The 15,238-nt window shown below is 36.6% G+C and overlaps 1 protein-coding gene and 1 non-coding gene across 5 annotated transcripts in view; both read left to right on the top strand.

The window, feature by feature from the left end:
* CALCR (calcitonin receptor) overlaps window positions 1–15,238 on the top strand; it is a 123,643-nt gene that overhangs the window by 69,142 nt on the left and 39,263 nt on the right. For all 4 annotated transcript variants that reach the window (XM_021102242.1, XM_021102245.1, XM_021102244.1 and 1 more), the window contains 4 exons: window positions 1,596–1,676; window positions 6,959–7,115; window positions 8,791–8,901; window positions 13,223–13,335. In XM_021102242.1, coding sequence (XP_020957901.1) covers window positions 1,626–1,676; window positions 6,959–7,115; window positions 8,791–8,901; window positions 13,223–13,335 — 432 coding nt within the window. In that variant the 5' untranslated portion in view covers window positions 1,596–1,625. The remainder of the gene's footprint in view (window positions 1–1,595; window positions 1,677–6,958; window positions 7,116–8,790; window positions 8,902–13,222; window positions 13,336–15,238) is intronic.
* MIR489 (microRNA 489) lies at window positions 3,605–3,685 on the top strand. Its single transcript, NR_128436.1, has one exon. It is a non-coding gene; the product is annotated as a microRNA 489 (primary transcript).

Genomic DNA, 15,238 nt, shown 5'->3' with positions numbered 1-15,238 from the left:
TCATCCGGACTTCCATGAAAAATGGATCTAAATAAGCCGCTCACCCCAAAGTTTGCCCGTCTCTTTGACTCTTGATACTCTAGCTGCTGTTGTCTGTATTGCATGGGTACTGTTTGCTTGCAATGCACCTGGAAGCATGGTGTTGTCACGGAAGAGGGGCAGGACCAAGAATGTAAGAGTCCTGCAGGGCATGTAGAGGTGGCGTGTATGGTCAAGCCATTCAAGATGGATGTTCTTTTGCTCCTTGTACATCCCCTGCTCAACCAGTCCTTGCTTCTCTTACTTGACTATCCTGTCCTCTTAATTATAGGGCCTAATTATTAACTGCCTATGTGTTTGCTCCCTGCCCCAACTTCTGGTTTCCCTGGTAACTGAGCCAACCTGATGTCAATTTCCTCTGTAAATGGCAGCCTCCTTCTCCCCCAAGTAGTCAAGATTGCTGCCATGTTCTGGCTGCTGTCTGCTCTTAAATGGTGGGGTATCTCTCCAGGACCTTTTGCTAAAGCACCCCTGTCCAGTAAACCACTGATGTTTCCTCCACTGTCTCCAGGCTCCTTCTTTGGTCTCAAGGTTGCAGGATGCAGCCCAACAGGCACAAACCTAGCAATATGTAAAATCTACAGGTCCCACTGATTGAAAAACTAATAATTTTTTAAGAGTTTTCACTCCTTGGGGGAGGAGGAGGTGGGATAGACTGGGAGTTTGGGATTAGTAGATACAAACTATTACATTTAGAATGGGTAGACAATGAGGTCCTGCTGTATAGCACAGGGAACTAAGTCCAGTCTCTTGGGATAGACCATGATGACAGATGATAGAAGGAAGGGAATGTATATATGTGTGTGACTGGGTCACTTTGCTGTACAGCAGAAATTGGCACATTGTAAATCAACTGTAATAAAACATTTTAAAATGTAAAAAGTTTTCACACCTTTATTACCTTGTGTAAAATTATTTGCAGAGTCAAACTGTGACACAGCAGCTTGTTTCTGGCCATTGTGCTTTTGAGTAGCAATGGTGAGCTGTTAGACGGCATACACAAGCTTTGCGGTGGAAGAAATTTATACTTAATAGCAACTTGAAGTTTGAAGAATTGTATAGGAAAGAAAAATGCTGAAGGCTCTAAATAAGACCACTTTAAGAACAATTGGCCTTTTGATTACCCAGAAGGCATGGCTATTAACCTTTTACATAGCACAGATTTTATTCATGTCTATTGAGGTGACTTTTTTATGCATGTTTCCATTGAAGTTTTTAGCGGTTCTATTGATGCCATGTGTTAATTTGAAGTCCACAGTGATTGTGCTTAATTTTTTAGAGTCATGTATTTCAGTCCTGATATGTGAAGGGGGGGCATGCCAGAATTAAAGGGGAGGACTGTAGCCCACAATCAGAAAACAATCTTTTCCTGGCCGAGAGGGAGGGCAATGGAATAGCAGCTGCACTTGGCTCACAAGCTTAACTGTTCTTACTTACATGGACTTTATTTAGGACATCTTGGACCTTGATCTTCAAGTCAAATAGAAAGGCACGAAAAGTCCATAGTCAATACTAGAGCTATATTAATTTAGATGTCTTTGTTTTATGTATTTTAGGACTGACAAGATCATCTTCAAAAATCAAAAATGAGGTTCACACTTACACGCTGGTGCTTGACCCTCTTCATCTTTCTGAATGTAAGTGAAACAGTTATTCTAAGCTCTTCTAATCAAAAATACTGAAATAGTATGAATGAGTATGATTGGGCAAGGGTAGGCATTGCTCTCCAGATGCCAAATTATAATTTTCTCAATATTTGTGAATCTCTCCTATACATCATACAAGGAAAACTATTACTAATACTCCAAAATGTTAACTTAAGTGAATTTACATTTCGTGATGTTATACATCAACAAGTTAATGGAAATAATTGTTAATGAAGCTCTTTTGTACCTGTTTGAGTATAGTTTATTTGTTATGTAAGACTGTCATGTTATTTTAATCTTTTAGATAAACAGTACAATTCGCTAAAAGTAATCCAGTATTTGGAAATGCAGCTACCTTCATACTATTGGAAATTTTAAACAAGAATATTGTAGAAACGACTGGAATATTTTATTTTGTATGTAAATGTATAAGCCTTATGTCATTCTATAGATGCAGAAATAGTGGTATATTCTATTCATATTGATATCATTGCTATTTCAAATGAGAATGCTATGTGATCTACAAATGAGAATATTTCTAAATTTTATTTCATAAAGCATAATTAGACATTGATAGAAATGCTAACGTAACTACTAGATAACATATTTGAGTATTATTCAATTACTCTTTTACAAAGGCTATATAATTACATAAATTTTGGTATGTTGAAAAACTAAGTCCAACTCTTTTCAAAACTTTGACCTGATACAGTTTTAAAACTCAAAGATTGAAAGAAGTATTTAATATATTTCAAAATATTCATATGCTTGAATTAATGACAGGTGTCATGATTTGTGGGCATCTTTTTATTAGTAAGCATGACTGCACAAGGTACTTAAATGGCTTTGTGCTCTCTTCACTATGACAAATAGAAATTTGCTTTTATTTGTATTTGAATTCTATATTTGATTTGGAGGATTTGTCCATAAAAAATTTCTGTTACATCAGTTTCCTTCTGAAACATTCATTTTGCTCCTCATTGAAACTCCTCAGAAATTTAATGATATTTGATTTTACTTTAAAATGTCACGTTTAAGATACATCATTGTGGAAAACTACTACCACATGTATTTATTGAATTCTACCAACCTGATTTCCAAATCATCTTTAAAACTATTAGTTTGGGTCACCACATTCCATTAGCCTCTTCTACATTTGCCAAAACCATTCACTTTCTCTTATCTACAGTAATACAATAGGCTTAGAGCAGAGCTTTGCACATAGTGCTCAAAAGATGCTAGTGATGATGACAATGACAACAATGATGCAGACAGAAAAAGTAGCTTCTTCTGAGAAGCATTATGTTGTTGTCACCTACCTAGCTGTATCCCACTAGTTGTGTTGAATTTATGATATAGCAGTTTTGCTGATAGAATGCTTAGGTAGAAGTATATAGAATATCAACAAAGCCCCCGATCCTACCTGGAAGAAGCAAGGCTGACAGTTTTTATTAACTATTTTATTCTTTGTTATAAGAACTGTATAAGAAAAGTATAAAACTGAAAACTACAAATAATTCTAATATAGACATCATCATTAAGGATGGTGCCACAGAAAATTGGCATGAGTCTGAGTCCCCACGTTCAGTAGCTTCAGACCATTTCTCAAAAGTTCCACACAGAACAACTCTATTTGTTCTGTCTCAAACCACCTATAACCCAAAAGGAGGCTGATTGTCCTCCATCAAAGTAGGACTTGCTTAAACACATGGCCATTCAAATCAGATTGCTTTCCCCTCTGGACCCCATGATAGTGTGGATGGAACCTTCTAGAATGTAAGCTCCATGAGGGCAGGGATCTTGCCAGTTTTGTTTACTGCTGAATCTTCAGAACATAGAACAGTGCCTGGCATGTGAAAGGCACTCAAAGTATTAAGTGAAAGAACAGCGATGTTTTGGCTGCGGACTACAGCTGTCGGTGGCAGCTTGGTGGTCGTATGTGTGGCGCCATCTACTTGAGCGGTTAGGAGTGACATCACATATACGGCGGCTAAACTGCTACATAGGACAACAATTAAAAGGTTGTTTTGTTTTTGGAAGAATCATGCAAAATGGCTTGTATGCAAAACTTTGAATTCAAAAGAGACATGCCCTAATGTCTCATTTCTATCTTCATGTAAGCATAAAATTATTTACATTCCACAAATACATAGAATAAACATAACACTTAAAAGTGGAATATTCTTTTTCACATTGTTCGGTGGTTTTATCTAATCACTACTGCTTTTATTTTACCTCTTTATGGCTGAAAATTATGCCACCTCACTAGTAGCAATTTTTAGCTGTATAAAATCATCAGCAAAAAGTTTAGTATGTTGAATGCACTTCGTGAAATTTGCATATGTTAAGCAGTAGTAATTCCATAATCAGAATTACATAGACGTAATGGCTATATATCTATTTCTATATCTACATATATCTATATGTTATATAGACATAACAGAATGCCTCAATGTATATGTTATTTTCAGAAGAAGTCACTGAAACATTTCAGCTACCACTGGAAAAATTCCATCGTCAATGCTCAGGCATGAACCAGACCAGGAGCGGACTCAGATTGTTATGGCTCATCTAAGGACAGAAGTTCTAATTTCTCATTCCTTCAGTGTTGAAACACTCTGTTGAACCAGATTACAGAAAGTTCACTGGAGTTTTGTTTCAACATTGCAAGAATGATAAGATCAATGCTGCGGTGATCTACATGAACTACACCTACTTTTTCAGATGGTCATATCTCCACTATTACTGGTGTTTAAACTGTCTTAAACCAAGTAATGTTGTCATTGAAAACACAGGTATAGGGTTTCCACTGCTGTTCTTGCACATACTCCCTCCCCATGGCTTACATGAATTTCCAGCTTAAGAAAGGAACATTTTTTAACTGGTTGTTCAATCCATTTAATGTTACTTCTGGAAAGAATGTCAAACTTGAACGAAGTAGTTCCTAATGTCTACAATATCTAAGTGACAAAAGATTTATGTGACATCATACTACATCTTCTAATTTGATTTGAAGATGGTGAGAAAATAACCCAGAAATAATATATCAAATGATTGTCATATCCATTTAAGATTCAAAGAATAGAGCCACAAAGAATCTAAAAATGGTGGCATGAGCTGAACCCATCATTTGTATCTGACTGTGAGGACACCATGCTCAATTAAAAATCATGGTTACGTTATCTTTGGTCAAATTATTAAAACACATTCTTGCAAATGTAGGCCAGTAAAACCCAAAAAGAAGCTTTTACATGAAATGTCTTCAGAATAGTTTTTCTTACTCCAAAACCGTCTCTCAGTTCCTGATGGAATACCTAAGCATTCAAGGATTGATACCTCTTTACCTTTCACAATTTATGTCAAAACATATTTATAGTGTTGGTCTTACCTTCTTCCCCCAGTAAGGTTTTCCTTTGCCAATTTCTCCTCTTTTTCAAGGGCACTACCATTTTTTTTCCCAATTATATTGGGGGAAAAAATATTTGGGCTATTTATCATTCTCTCTCCCTTATATTCAAACATAGCTCTGTGCTTTTATTATTTAATAGCTGAGAGTTCTCATCCCATCTTAAGGTGATCTAGTCCATGCCTTCAGCTGCCTGGCTGATCTCCCCATCTCTAATCTGTGGCTATCTGATGCCTACCACATGAATTTTATTAATGCTCTCCTTTCACTACCTACATCTCATCAAAAAACTGCAAAATAGCTTTATCATGTTTTTAAAATATTAGCTAAAAACATATTGAGCCTTCATGTCCCAGATACTTTTTCACAAGGCTCTGTATTACCTACTTTTTCCATGATTTCATTTCTTACCTTCAAATATGCTCCTGTCCCTGGCAAGATGATTTCCTTAGTGTGTCACACATGCCATTTCCCTCCTCTAGATACTCCTGCCATCCTCTCCTTCCACCCAGAAAGCCTTCCCTCTCCTCTCTGCCTATGCAGATACTACGTATACCCAGGGTCCAATCCAAATTCTACCTTGTATCTGTAGTTATTCCCAACTATTCTTGCACCATACTCTCTCCACTCTGAATTTTTATCATTTATGTTCTGCACAGTTTAGCTTTTAGCAATAGGCTCTCTCATAGGACAGGATGCCCCATCGACACAGTGAGATACATTGGAACATGATGAGGCTGTACCATGAAGGACCAGGGGATGTGCAGGTCAGCTTAATAAGAATGTTTATTTTAGAGACTGTGGAGAATAGAGAAGGGTATGTAACACTATTTCTGCTATCAGTACATTGGAAAAACTTCAGTCTTGGAATAATTTAAACGGAGTAAGGCCAAATAAGAGTGTTTGAATGGGTGTAATGGCAAAGCAAAGAGTATTTCTAACTTCAGGAAAAGAAAAGTCAGTGCAGGCTGAAGCTTGCAAGTCTTCTCCAAAAATCTCTCTACGCAGAACATAGTAAAAAAAATTAAAAATCAGATTCAAGCACTACTAAAAAACCTTACAGCCACAATAGAAATTGAAATCTATCTAAACCCAGCTTAGGACAATTTGTCAGATATTCATCTTTTCAGATACACACAAACTTTCACAAACATGACTTGTTATAATAATGAGGATTAACAGAGACTGACAAAACTAATGTCAGACTGAAAATTCAAAGGCACCAAGAGAAATATTTAAGGTTTACATTCATTTTCAGCACTGAAAGTGAATATCTTATTTGGTCATCTGATGATGAAAGCAATTTAAAGAGATTGAGGCCAATTATCCAGAGCAGAATATTTCAGAAGAACAGATTTTGTTTGTTCCATGAAATAAATGGGGTAAATTTTTGGCAGTGTGTGCAATCTAAGCACAAACAAATCAGCTGAAAGGATCCAGTTAAAACTTATTTATTGCACTAATATATCTACTTTTAATAACATGATTCTTAAGAGATCCAAAGAAAGCAAAGTTGAGTTAATATTAGTATTTTTTGGAAATCAGGTTATTTGCTTAGTTTACTTCTAAACTTTACACTGATCATAAAATTAAAACAATCTTATGAAGAGGTGCATGAGTTTGTGTGGGTGCTACCCATTTCCAGGGGTGAATAGAATGAATGTATATATGAAATTTGGGGGTAGAATTTTTAGAGGAAATATAAATATACTTTTTGCTTATAGAGCAAAAACATTCCACATGGAGACCATGCATAATTGTTGCTCATAGAAGGAAAGATAAATGTTTTCCTACTTTTTGTTTGTTTCATTTATGTATTCGCCCATTTCTACTCTGCATAACTAACTGAGTTTCTTTTCTAATACAGCGGCCGTTACCAGTTCTTCCTGACAGTGCAGATGGCGCCCACACTCCAACACTTGAGCCGGAGCCATTTCTCTACATTTTAGGGAAACAGCGAATGTTAGAAGCACAGCACCGATGCTATGACCGAATGCAAAAGTTACCCCCATACCAAGGAGAAGGTAAAAAGAAGGATGTATGTGAATGTGTATTTCAAACATTTAGTAAAGGCATATTTTCTTCTGTGGGTAAATATGTGTTGACTCATTTTAATCTAATATGCCAATAGTTTTACCTGTGACTCTCACACCATGGTATGTTCTTGTATTTTATGCAGCAGGCATAACTAGATTCTTTGTTCAATATCAGCTGATGGCTTTGGGGCTAATATCTGCCCTTTTAACAAAATTACTGCAGTAACCCAATGTTCATGTCTGGCAAGCAGGAACAATACAAGACTCCTATGTGAGGGAGAGGAAGTGGAGAATGACAGGAAGAGAGTTGGAAAAGGCTGGGCAGAGAATTAGCCTGGGGTGGAACCTGTCAAAACTCTTTGTTGCTTGGATTAATTAGGCAGTATCTTCCCTTACCTGTCAATTGCTTGGCAACTCCTGCTGTTCCTTTTTCTTTTCTACCCCCAGTTCCCAGAGGAATCAGCAAAAGATTATCTCCTAGGCAGACATTGTTTATCTATCACCTTTCTAGAATACTCTGTGTGATTGCCCAAATATTCTCAGAGCCAAGCATATTCTATTAGCTACTGAGGGCCCAGAGGAAAACAAAAGGGCTGTAATAACCAAGTATTGCTACATCCATTTAAATTGTCTGCCCCATCCCCTAAAACATTTGAAAAGGCCCAACAAGATCTTGTACGTCCTCCCATCTTCTCAGACAACACTGTTTAGTAGGAGGAAAATTAGTTGAATATACTGTTACTACACAAGATTTGCCATCAAACAGCTAAGGTTTTAATTTATAGTTCCTATTCTTAGCATTTTCTTTCAAAATTAGTAAACTGAAAGATAGATACATGTCATTCTTCTGTCTGCACTGGTTTCAGTGTTTTTCTAAGAACCTGAAAAGCCATTAGATGCAACTATACCCAAAGAAAAAACCATTTCTCTGTAGTCAATGAAACCATAGAAACACAAAGTTGATAGTTTCAGAAACTGAGTGAGTGTAGTCTTCTTGACTTGCCTTTAAAGCCTGAGGCTCATTCTTTTGAATATGTTTATAAAGGTAATTCTTTAAGTTTTAGGGTAGATTTAATTTTTGAAAGTGGTGAGAAACCATTTGGAGCCAATTGATAAATACATAAGGTGATCAAACTGAGCATTGTCTCAGTCAGTAACAAAGTGTGATTCTAAAGTACTAAGACCTTTTATATGCAACCCATTAATTGGCTGCAAATGCATCTCCAGTAGGAATGTTGAACAGATGTGTCACCCATGGGTTAACAGCAGAACTACACAAGGCAATTCCTTTGAAAGTTAATGGTTAGTGGAATACATATGTGCCAGAGCCTTTAATTCTAGGACAATATTGCATGTACTTTCACAAGAGTTCTTTTGTAGCATTTCTGGAGATATTTTAAAGCAAAACTTTTGGAGGAGAGTTTGCATACAGATGACAAATATGCCTTTTGAGGAACAATTGGAGAATACCCTCAAAAAAAAAAAAAAAGTAAATTCCCTTAGTCTGGAAAAGTTAACACCTTTATTTTGTTGTTGCTACTGTTGTTTTAATATTTCCATACCCAAGTGGAAATCCCCAGAATAACTGCCTATGCACTGTTAAATCCTGCTGGGGAGTCTACAGTTTTTGAAAAACTGCAATATGTTCTTTCTAAATGTCCAGGTCTGTACTGCAACCGTACCTGGGATGGATGGTCCTGCTGGGATGACACACCGGCTGGAGTGCTCGCCGAGCAGTACTGCCCAGACTACTTTCCTGACTTTGATGCAGCAGGTAGAGGATTTATTTGTATTTTATATTTTGTCTATGAATCTTTTAGGTTTTTTCTAGTTCTGAAAAGAAAATCAGATACAAAATATACTACCAAATTGTACTCGATGCAGTTTAGCACGTTCTGAAGCATTTATGGAAATGAAATATTACCCAGTTGTAGAAAGATTGCCACTGTCCTTATTTTGAAGTCACATTTCTAACCAGTTATACACATTGGTCATAAAGTCTATTAAATCTTAAAAGTTATGTTGTTAAATATTAATGTTAAATTGAAATACAAATTTAAATTTCTCTACAACTTAATGGTTTTATTTAAATGTGCGTTTTTTAAAAAATTTTCAATTGTTTCACATATGATGATTTAATACAAATGCTTGTTCTAGAATTTGGTGTACTGGGCTGCTAGAACAAGCATAATAAAAATTTTATGTAACCTTGAAAATTATATAAAACTGTCATGTGTAGGGAAAATAAACCAGAAAGTGGTAACTCTAGACACTTACCAGATTTCCAACAGCAGATTATTAACCTATGCTCAGTAAATAAGACTAGTACTATTAAAATGGATCATACTAACCCTGCTCTGTACCCTGCACAACGTGAACAGCCAAAAATATGTCAATTAATAATATAAAAGTCATGTAGGAATACTTTCCATTGAATATTTTTTTTTTTTTTTTACTTTCTAAAATACTTTCCTATATATTATCTCATTTTCTACTCATGGAATATTTGACATAAAACCCCAAGTGAACCCAAGTCTCCTGGGCTCTTAGGACCCTTTTTCTCTAAGTGCCAACAGTCTTGGAAAAGCATTTGAGAAACACTATTTCTAAATCGTTGTGCAAATGTATGCAAATTGAAGTACTTTTTAGAACTTAGAAATTACTCTAGCCCTAAGACAACGTTTGGGAGATGCTTTTTTCACTTCCTCAAGAATGAGATACAAAGTTCTACACCAGTAAGGCAGAGATAATGGAAATGGGATTACAGTGGGGCACTTTTTAAAACCAGCTCAGACCAGCCACTTCTAGGAATTCTCATTTCAATCGAAAAGTTGGGATATGAAGAGAGAAAGAGCTTAGTGCTATGCCCTGCTCAGCACTACATTCCTGTAAACTCTAAGTGCTACTTTTGGGGAAGCTTCCAGGTCTTTATTGACTCTTCCCAATACCTGATGCTTCATTAATCTTGATATGACAACTATATTAGAGGTCACTCGATTGGCACAAAGCTATTCTGCAGTCGAGGCTACAAGGCCAGTTTCAAAGCAGCAATGTTCTCTTGCCAAAGTAGTGACAATTACTGATTAAAAGACAAGTTTGGGGTCAGCAAAACAGGAATTTCCAGGTGTAGATCCGTCTTTTCAGGCTGATTTTTAGATAGAAAACTCTTAGCCAAGTCGCAAATCCATTTCAGAGGGAAGGCGAATCTTAAAAACACTTATATTCAACAAACTTAAATCTTTCATATTTTACTATTGACAAAAAGCTGGATCTTGATACACACAACAGTTTAATGAAATGACAGGGATTTCATTTTAATCAAAGTGCTTGGTTAAAGACAGGTAGGTAATGAAAAAGTGAATAACAAACTTGAAATTCCAAAGAGATTGATAGTCTTAAGGAAATTCTTGCTAACCTATATTCTAGCATATAAAAATCAAATCCTTATTAGGAGGGATCTAAGGCCTGCCCTGGGAGTCAAACACTCAATGAACAGTAATGGGACAGAGCTAAGGTGGCCAACACATGGTTTAGGACAATGATTCTCAATCCAGATACCCTTTGAAATTGGTGAACTTTTCTAAAAATGGCAGTGTTTTGTCTTTCTTCAAATTAATCAAACATGAATCTCTGGAGACTGGGTCTGAGAATCTGGAACAAGTTCCATGATATGAATCTACAAGGAGGGAAGCATGCTGTCCTCTTCGTGGACAGTCCAAACTCAGACCAAATTAGAGGGAAAATGCCATCTCAGAGTACAGGCAGAGAGGCTCCAGGCTGTGAGGGCACAGCATGTGTGGTGTGAATAAATGGGGATGTTTGGTTCAGAAAGGGCAGTCAGAGTAGACATAGCCTTCCCTCAAATATTGACAGATGTGCCAGGTGAGGGAGGACAAGTTCTTGATAGCTGCGACCCTTAGAACCAGGAAATACCTAGATCCAGATCTGAGTTAAATCCAAACAAAACAGTTTTCTACATTACCAGCCATGACTGGAATGGACTCCTCCGTATAGCACGTCACCATATGTAGCTGCATAACTTTGTAAAAAACCAAATTCACTTCAATAAAACAACTATTTTCTAACAATATATTAAAGATATACTGTATAAAGATAAACTGCTGCATTACAAAACACTTTTTTTTTAATTCAAGTAAGCTTAGAATGGGTGACAAAACATTCAATTGTTGACCAATTTTCAACTTCAGTTTTTCTCTGCTGATTAGTGCTAACCCTTTTGGAAACATCGTTGGTATCCAACGGTGATTTTTAAATAGTTTTTTTTGCCCTAGTGGCTGTCACAATTTAAAATTTTTCTTATTAACTTTGAAACAGGTTTACATTAAGCAAGATGATTCTGATAGGTACTTAAAAACACCATTTGTTTGAAAAATGTGTTTTTTCATCTGTTTTAAATCCTTGTTGGAGTAGACATTAAACAAGTCTGCAATTTTCAGTTTAAATGTTGTGTTGAGCAGGGTAGTACCTGTTTCAGTCATACAATAAAAATTATGAATTTCACCTAAAAGCTGCCAAAGATAAAATAATTCTCATACTAGCTCTTAGCATATTGATTCAAATAGCCAAACCTTCTGATAGAAATTTATTTTAAATATTATCAGATTTCAGTAATATTTCAGTCAAATAAGTTTCTTGGACATGAATTGTTTCCTTAGCCTTTAAAATAATAACAAATAGTATATGATTCTGATTTCCATATCCTTATGTAAAAAAAGTTATATTAAAAAAAAGACATAGATATGACAGCGCTTTGCCTTTACCAATGCAGAACAATCCTTGAAAAATAATCAGAAATCAGAGCTATGTGAGGCTTGCAAACATACTGGTAAAATCTCCTATTTTACCAATTCAGGGTTGTTATCTGATCTCTAAGGCAATACACACATTGAACAGTTACTTTGGAGAACTAGAAAAAATCTGAGTAACTCAGAATAAGTTTGGCAAGTACATTCACTTTAATGATTACTTGTTCGTTATTTCTACTTTATTTAATTCAGTGTAATTTTTCTTCCAATTGTGTAGCCTATTAGATTAGAATTTAAATACTGTCTTGTAGTCAATGAAATTATTTGTGAGTCTTTGGGTCATTGGCATGGAGTATAGATACCTTTGTCACAGGACTCTGAGGCTTAATAACGCATTTACTACCTCTGCATTAACTTTGAAGGCTAGTAGGCCTAGATTTGATGCCTAGTTTTACGACTTGCTGTTTGAAGGGGAATTTACTTGACTTCTCTAAGCCTCAGTTTCCTGACATGTACATTGCGAAGACCAATAATCACCTTAAAGGGTCATTATTAACACTGAAGATAACTGTAAAGTGCTTAGCACAGGGCCTGGCCAACAGCAATAAAAGAGATCCTTAACTTTCCCATCCAGCTGAACCAGCGCCTTTCATTATCACTTAAGAGATGGCTAAAGAAGTAAAAATGAGTGCTAAATCTATGAATCCCTAATATTTTCTTTGCAGTATGAACAGAGACAATTCAAATGCAGTCTTTTGGAGAGTCATAAAAATGACTTGATACTTCCCTTAGTTTGGGACTTCTTTGTTCTATCAGATTTATCTGTACGAAATTTCCAAGGTTTGACCATTTGACCCACAAAAACTGCTGTTTCGTACAGTCAATCTAATAAATAAACATTGCATATAAATGAAAAGTATGGTCTTGCTCTTCTCACATAGTTCCTATCTAAAATCAGAAATTTAATGTCTTAAAAATATATGTGAGATATAAGGTGTGTAGTGATTTGGAGTCTGACAGACCTAGAATTAAATCCTAGCTCACCCACTATCTAGTGACTTTTCAAACTCCATAACCTCTCTCACTGTCTGCTTCCTGTTTGTAAAATGGAAATAACGGCATCTGCTTTACATGGCTTTGCTGAAGCTAAATTGAAGCAACACATAGTAAAACATCTTCTGCAACACCTGACTTATTGTAGTCTCCTTTGACTATACTCACATTCAGATCTATAAAGTGATTAACACTGGGGAATGGCTTTCAAGCTTTAATCGACTGTTTTCCCTTCTTGTGATTTTGAGGTGGTAATAAGTTTTGTTTCACTAACAGAAAAAGTTACCAAGTACTGTGGTGAAGACGGGGATTGGTATCGACACCCTGAGAGCAACATATCCTGGTCCAACTACACTATGTGCAATGCTTTCACTCCTGACAAACTGCAGGTAGGTTCTTGTTCAAATTTCAGTATGGGTTGAGAACGCCATTGCTTCTACATGGAAACATATGCCTAACTGCAGGACACCTGCCATGAGGAAGCCAGCCTATTTCATAGCAGGAAATCGGATAGTGACCTGCAGGTCCTGGGGACTCTATGAAGTGGCATTTGAGAAAATGTTTTACATCTTGATTGGCACGCAGTAAGTGAGCGTCCCATAAGCATATGGAATCAGGCTCTTTACAGCAAGGGGAATGGTGTCCATGGATCAAATGATGGGATTCCCTACAATGCCAGACATTAGATGGCATCTCCAGGAATCCCTTAACATCTCCCTTCTCCTAGAAGAGCTCTGCAACGACAGATTTCTCCACAAGTCACAAGCTAACAGTTGCCCTGGCCCTGTCGTGAGATGCCCATGACAGTTTTACTCTCAAACCTGGAAGGAACCCTTAAAATAGGGCTTCCCAGCCAGTCCACTGATAGAGGTGTCACTGGTTATTTTCAGTGGAAGTCCATTCTGACTTGTTACTACTTACGTCTTATGGCTGTTAAATATTTTTAATATTATCTCTGCTTAGAAACATTTAAGCCAAGGTCGGGGGGTGACACAGGATGCATCAGAAATCAGAAAAGATCACTACATCTATGACAGGCCTCCTCCCCCCACAGAGCTGGGAGAAACCACCTGGTCAGTGTTTAGCCACACAGGGCATCTCTGAGCAACCCTGATGGCTGTAAGAGAAACCTATGGTTTCCCTCAAAGATAGGCCTGTATACTAAATCATTACTAAGTTGGAAGCTACAAGCACAGCAGTGCTTTTGTTTCCTTCAAAAAACTTTGGGAGTATCAGAATTTTTCCTTTCATTAAAAACAAAATAAACAACAATTAAAAACAAACAAGATGAATAGACAGCTCAGAGACCAGTTAACTAGAGCGAGGCATCTCATCACAGGCACAGGCTGAGGGTACCAGAGCCAGTTACTGCTTCTCAAATTGCTAGGTCACCCCTGAGAATCAGACACATGTCTACATCCTAGAGCTATTTATTTAATAAGGTCTAATTGAAATGACATGCCATTGAGTGAGGGATTTCCTGAATGAATGCTGATTATGATTTTACAGGAAAAAAAATTGTAACCTCGTTAATTGTCAGAAAGAGTGCAAATCCAAATAAATAATTCTCAATGCTGCCATATTTGACCTCGTCACACACTCTGGCCACAGCTGAGAAGGAAATAAAGAAGTATTTTAAAAATGAATGTTCCCCTCTAGGCACCTAACATAATGATTAAAATTCTTTGCACAAGGTATCTAAATTTTTTTTAATAATTACGTTTTGTCTTTGATCCATTCAGTATATATCTGAGTTCTCTATCATTTCAGTTTCCTTTCTTTTACACTTTTTAATTTCTTTAGATAGAAATTTAGGGAGTTCCCATCATGGCGCAGTGGCAACGAATCTGACTAGAAACCATGAGGTTTTGGGTTCAACCCCTGGCCTCGCTCAATGGGTTAAGGATCTGGCGTTGCTGTGAGCTGTGGTATAGGTCGCAGATGCTGCTCAGATCTGATGTTGCTGTGGCATAGGCCAGCAGCGGTAGCTCTGACTAGACCCTTAGCCTGGGAACCTCCATATGCTGTGGGTATGGCCCTAAAAAGGCAAAAAAAAAAAAAAAAAGAAAAGAAAAAGAAAGAAAGAAATTTAGGTCACTGATTTTCAATCTTCTTTGCTCGTATATACATTTTACTCTTTAAAATTCCCTCTATGTACAGCTTAATCTGTGTCCTGAAAGTTTTGGTATGTCGTTGTGAATTCTTTGATGGGGTGTCTATTTACATATATACTGTTTACTTTCAACAATATGAGAGTGGATTTTAAGTTATCTTTTTATTAATGATTTCTAG

The sequence above is a fragment of the Sus scrofa genome, chromosome 9 (assembly GCF_000003025.6).
Source record: "Sus scrofa isolate TJ Tabasco breed Duroc chromosome 9, Sscrofa11.1, whole genome shotgun sequence".
In the NCBI taxonomy this organism is placed as follows: Eukaryota; Metazoa; Chordata; class Mammalia; order Artiodactyla; family Suidae; genus Sus; species Sus scrofa.
Note: the sequence above shows the minus strand (reverse complement) of the source record. Positions and strands in the feature narration are given on the sequence as shown.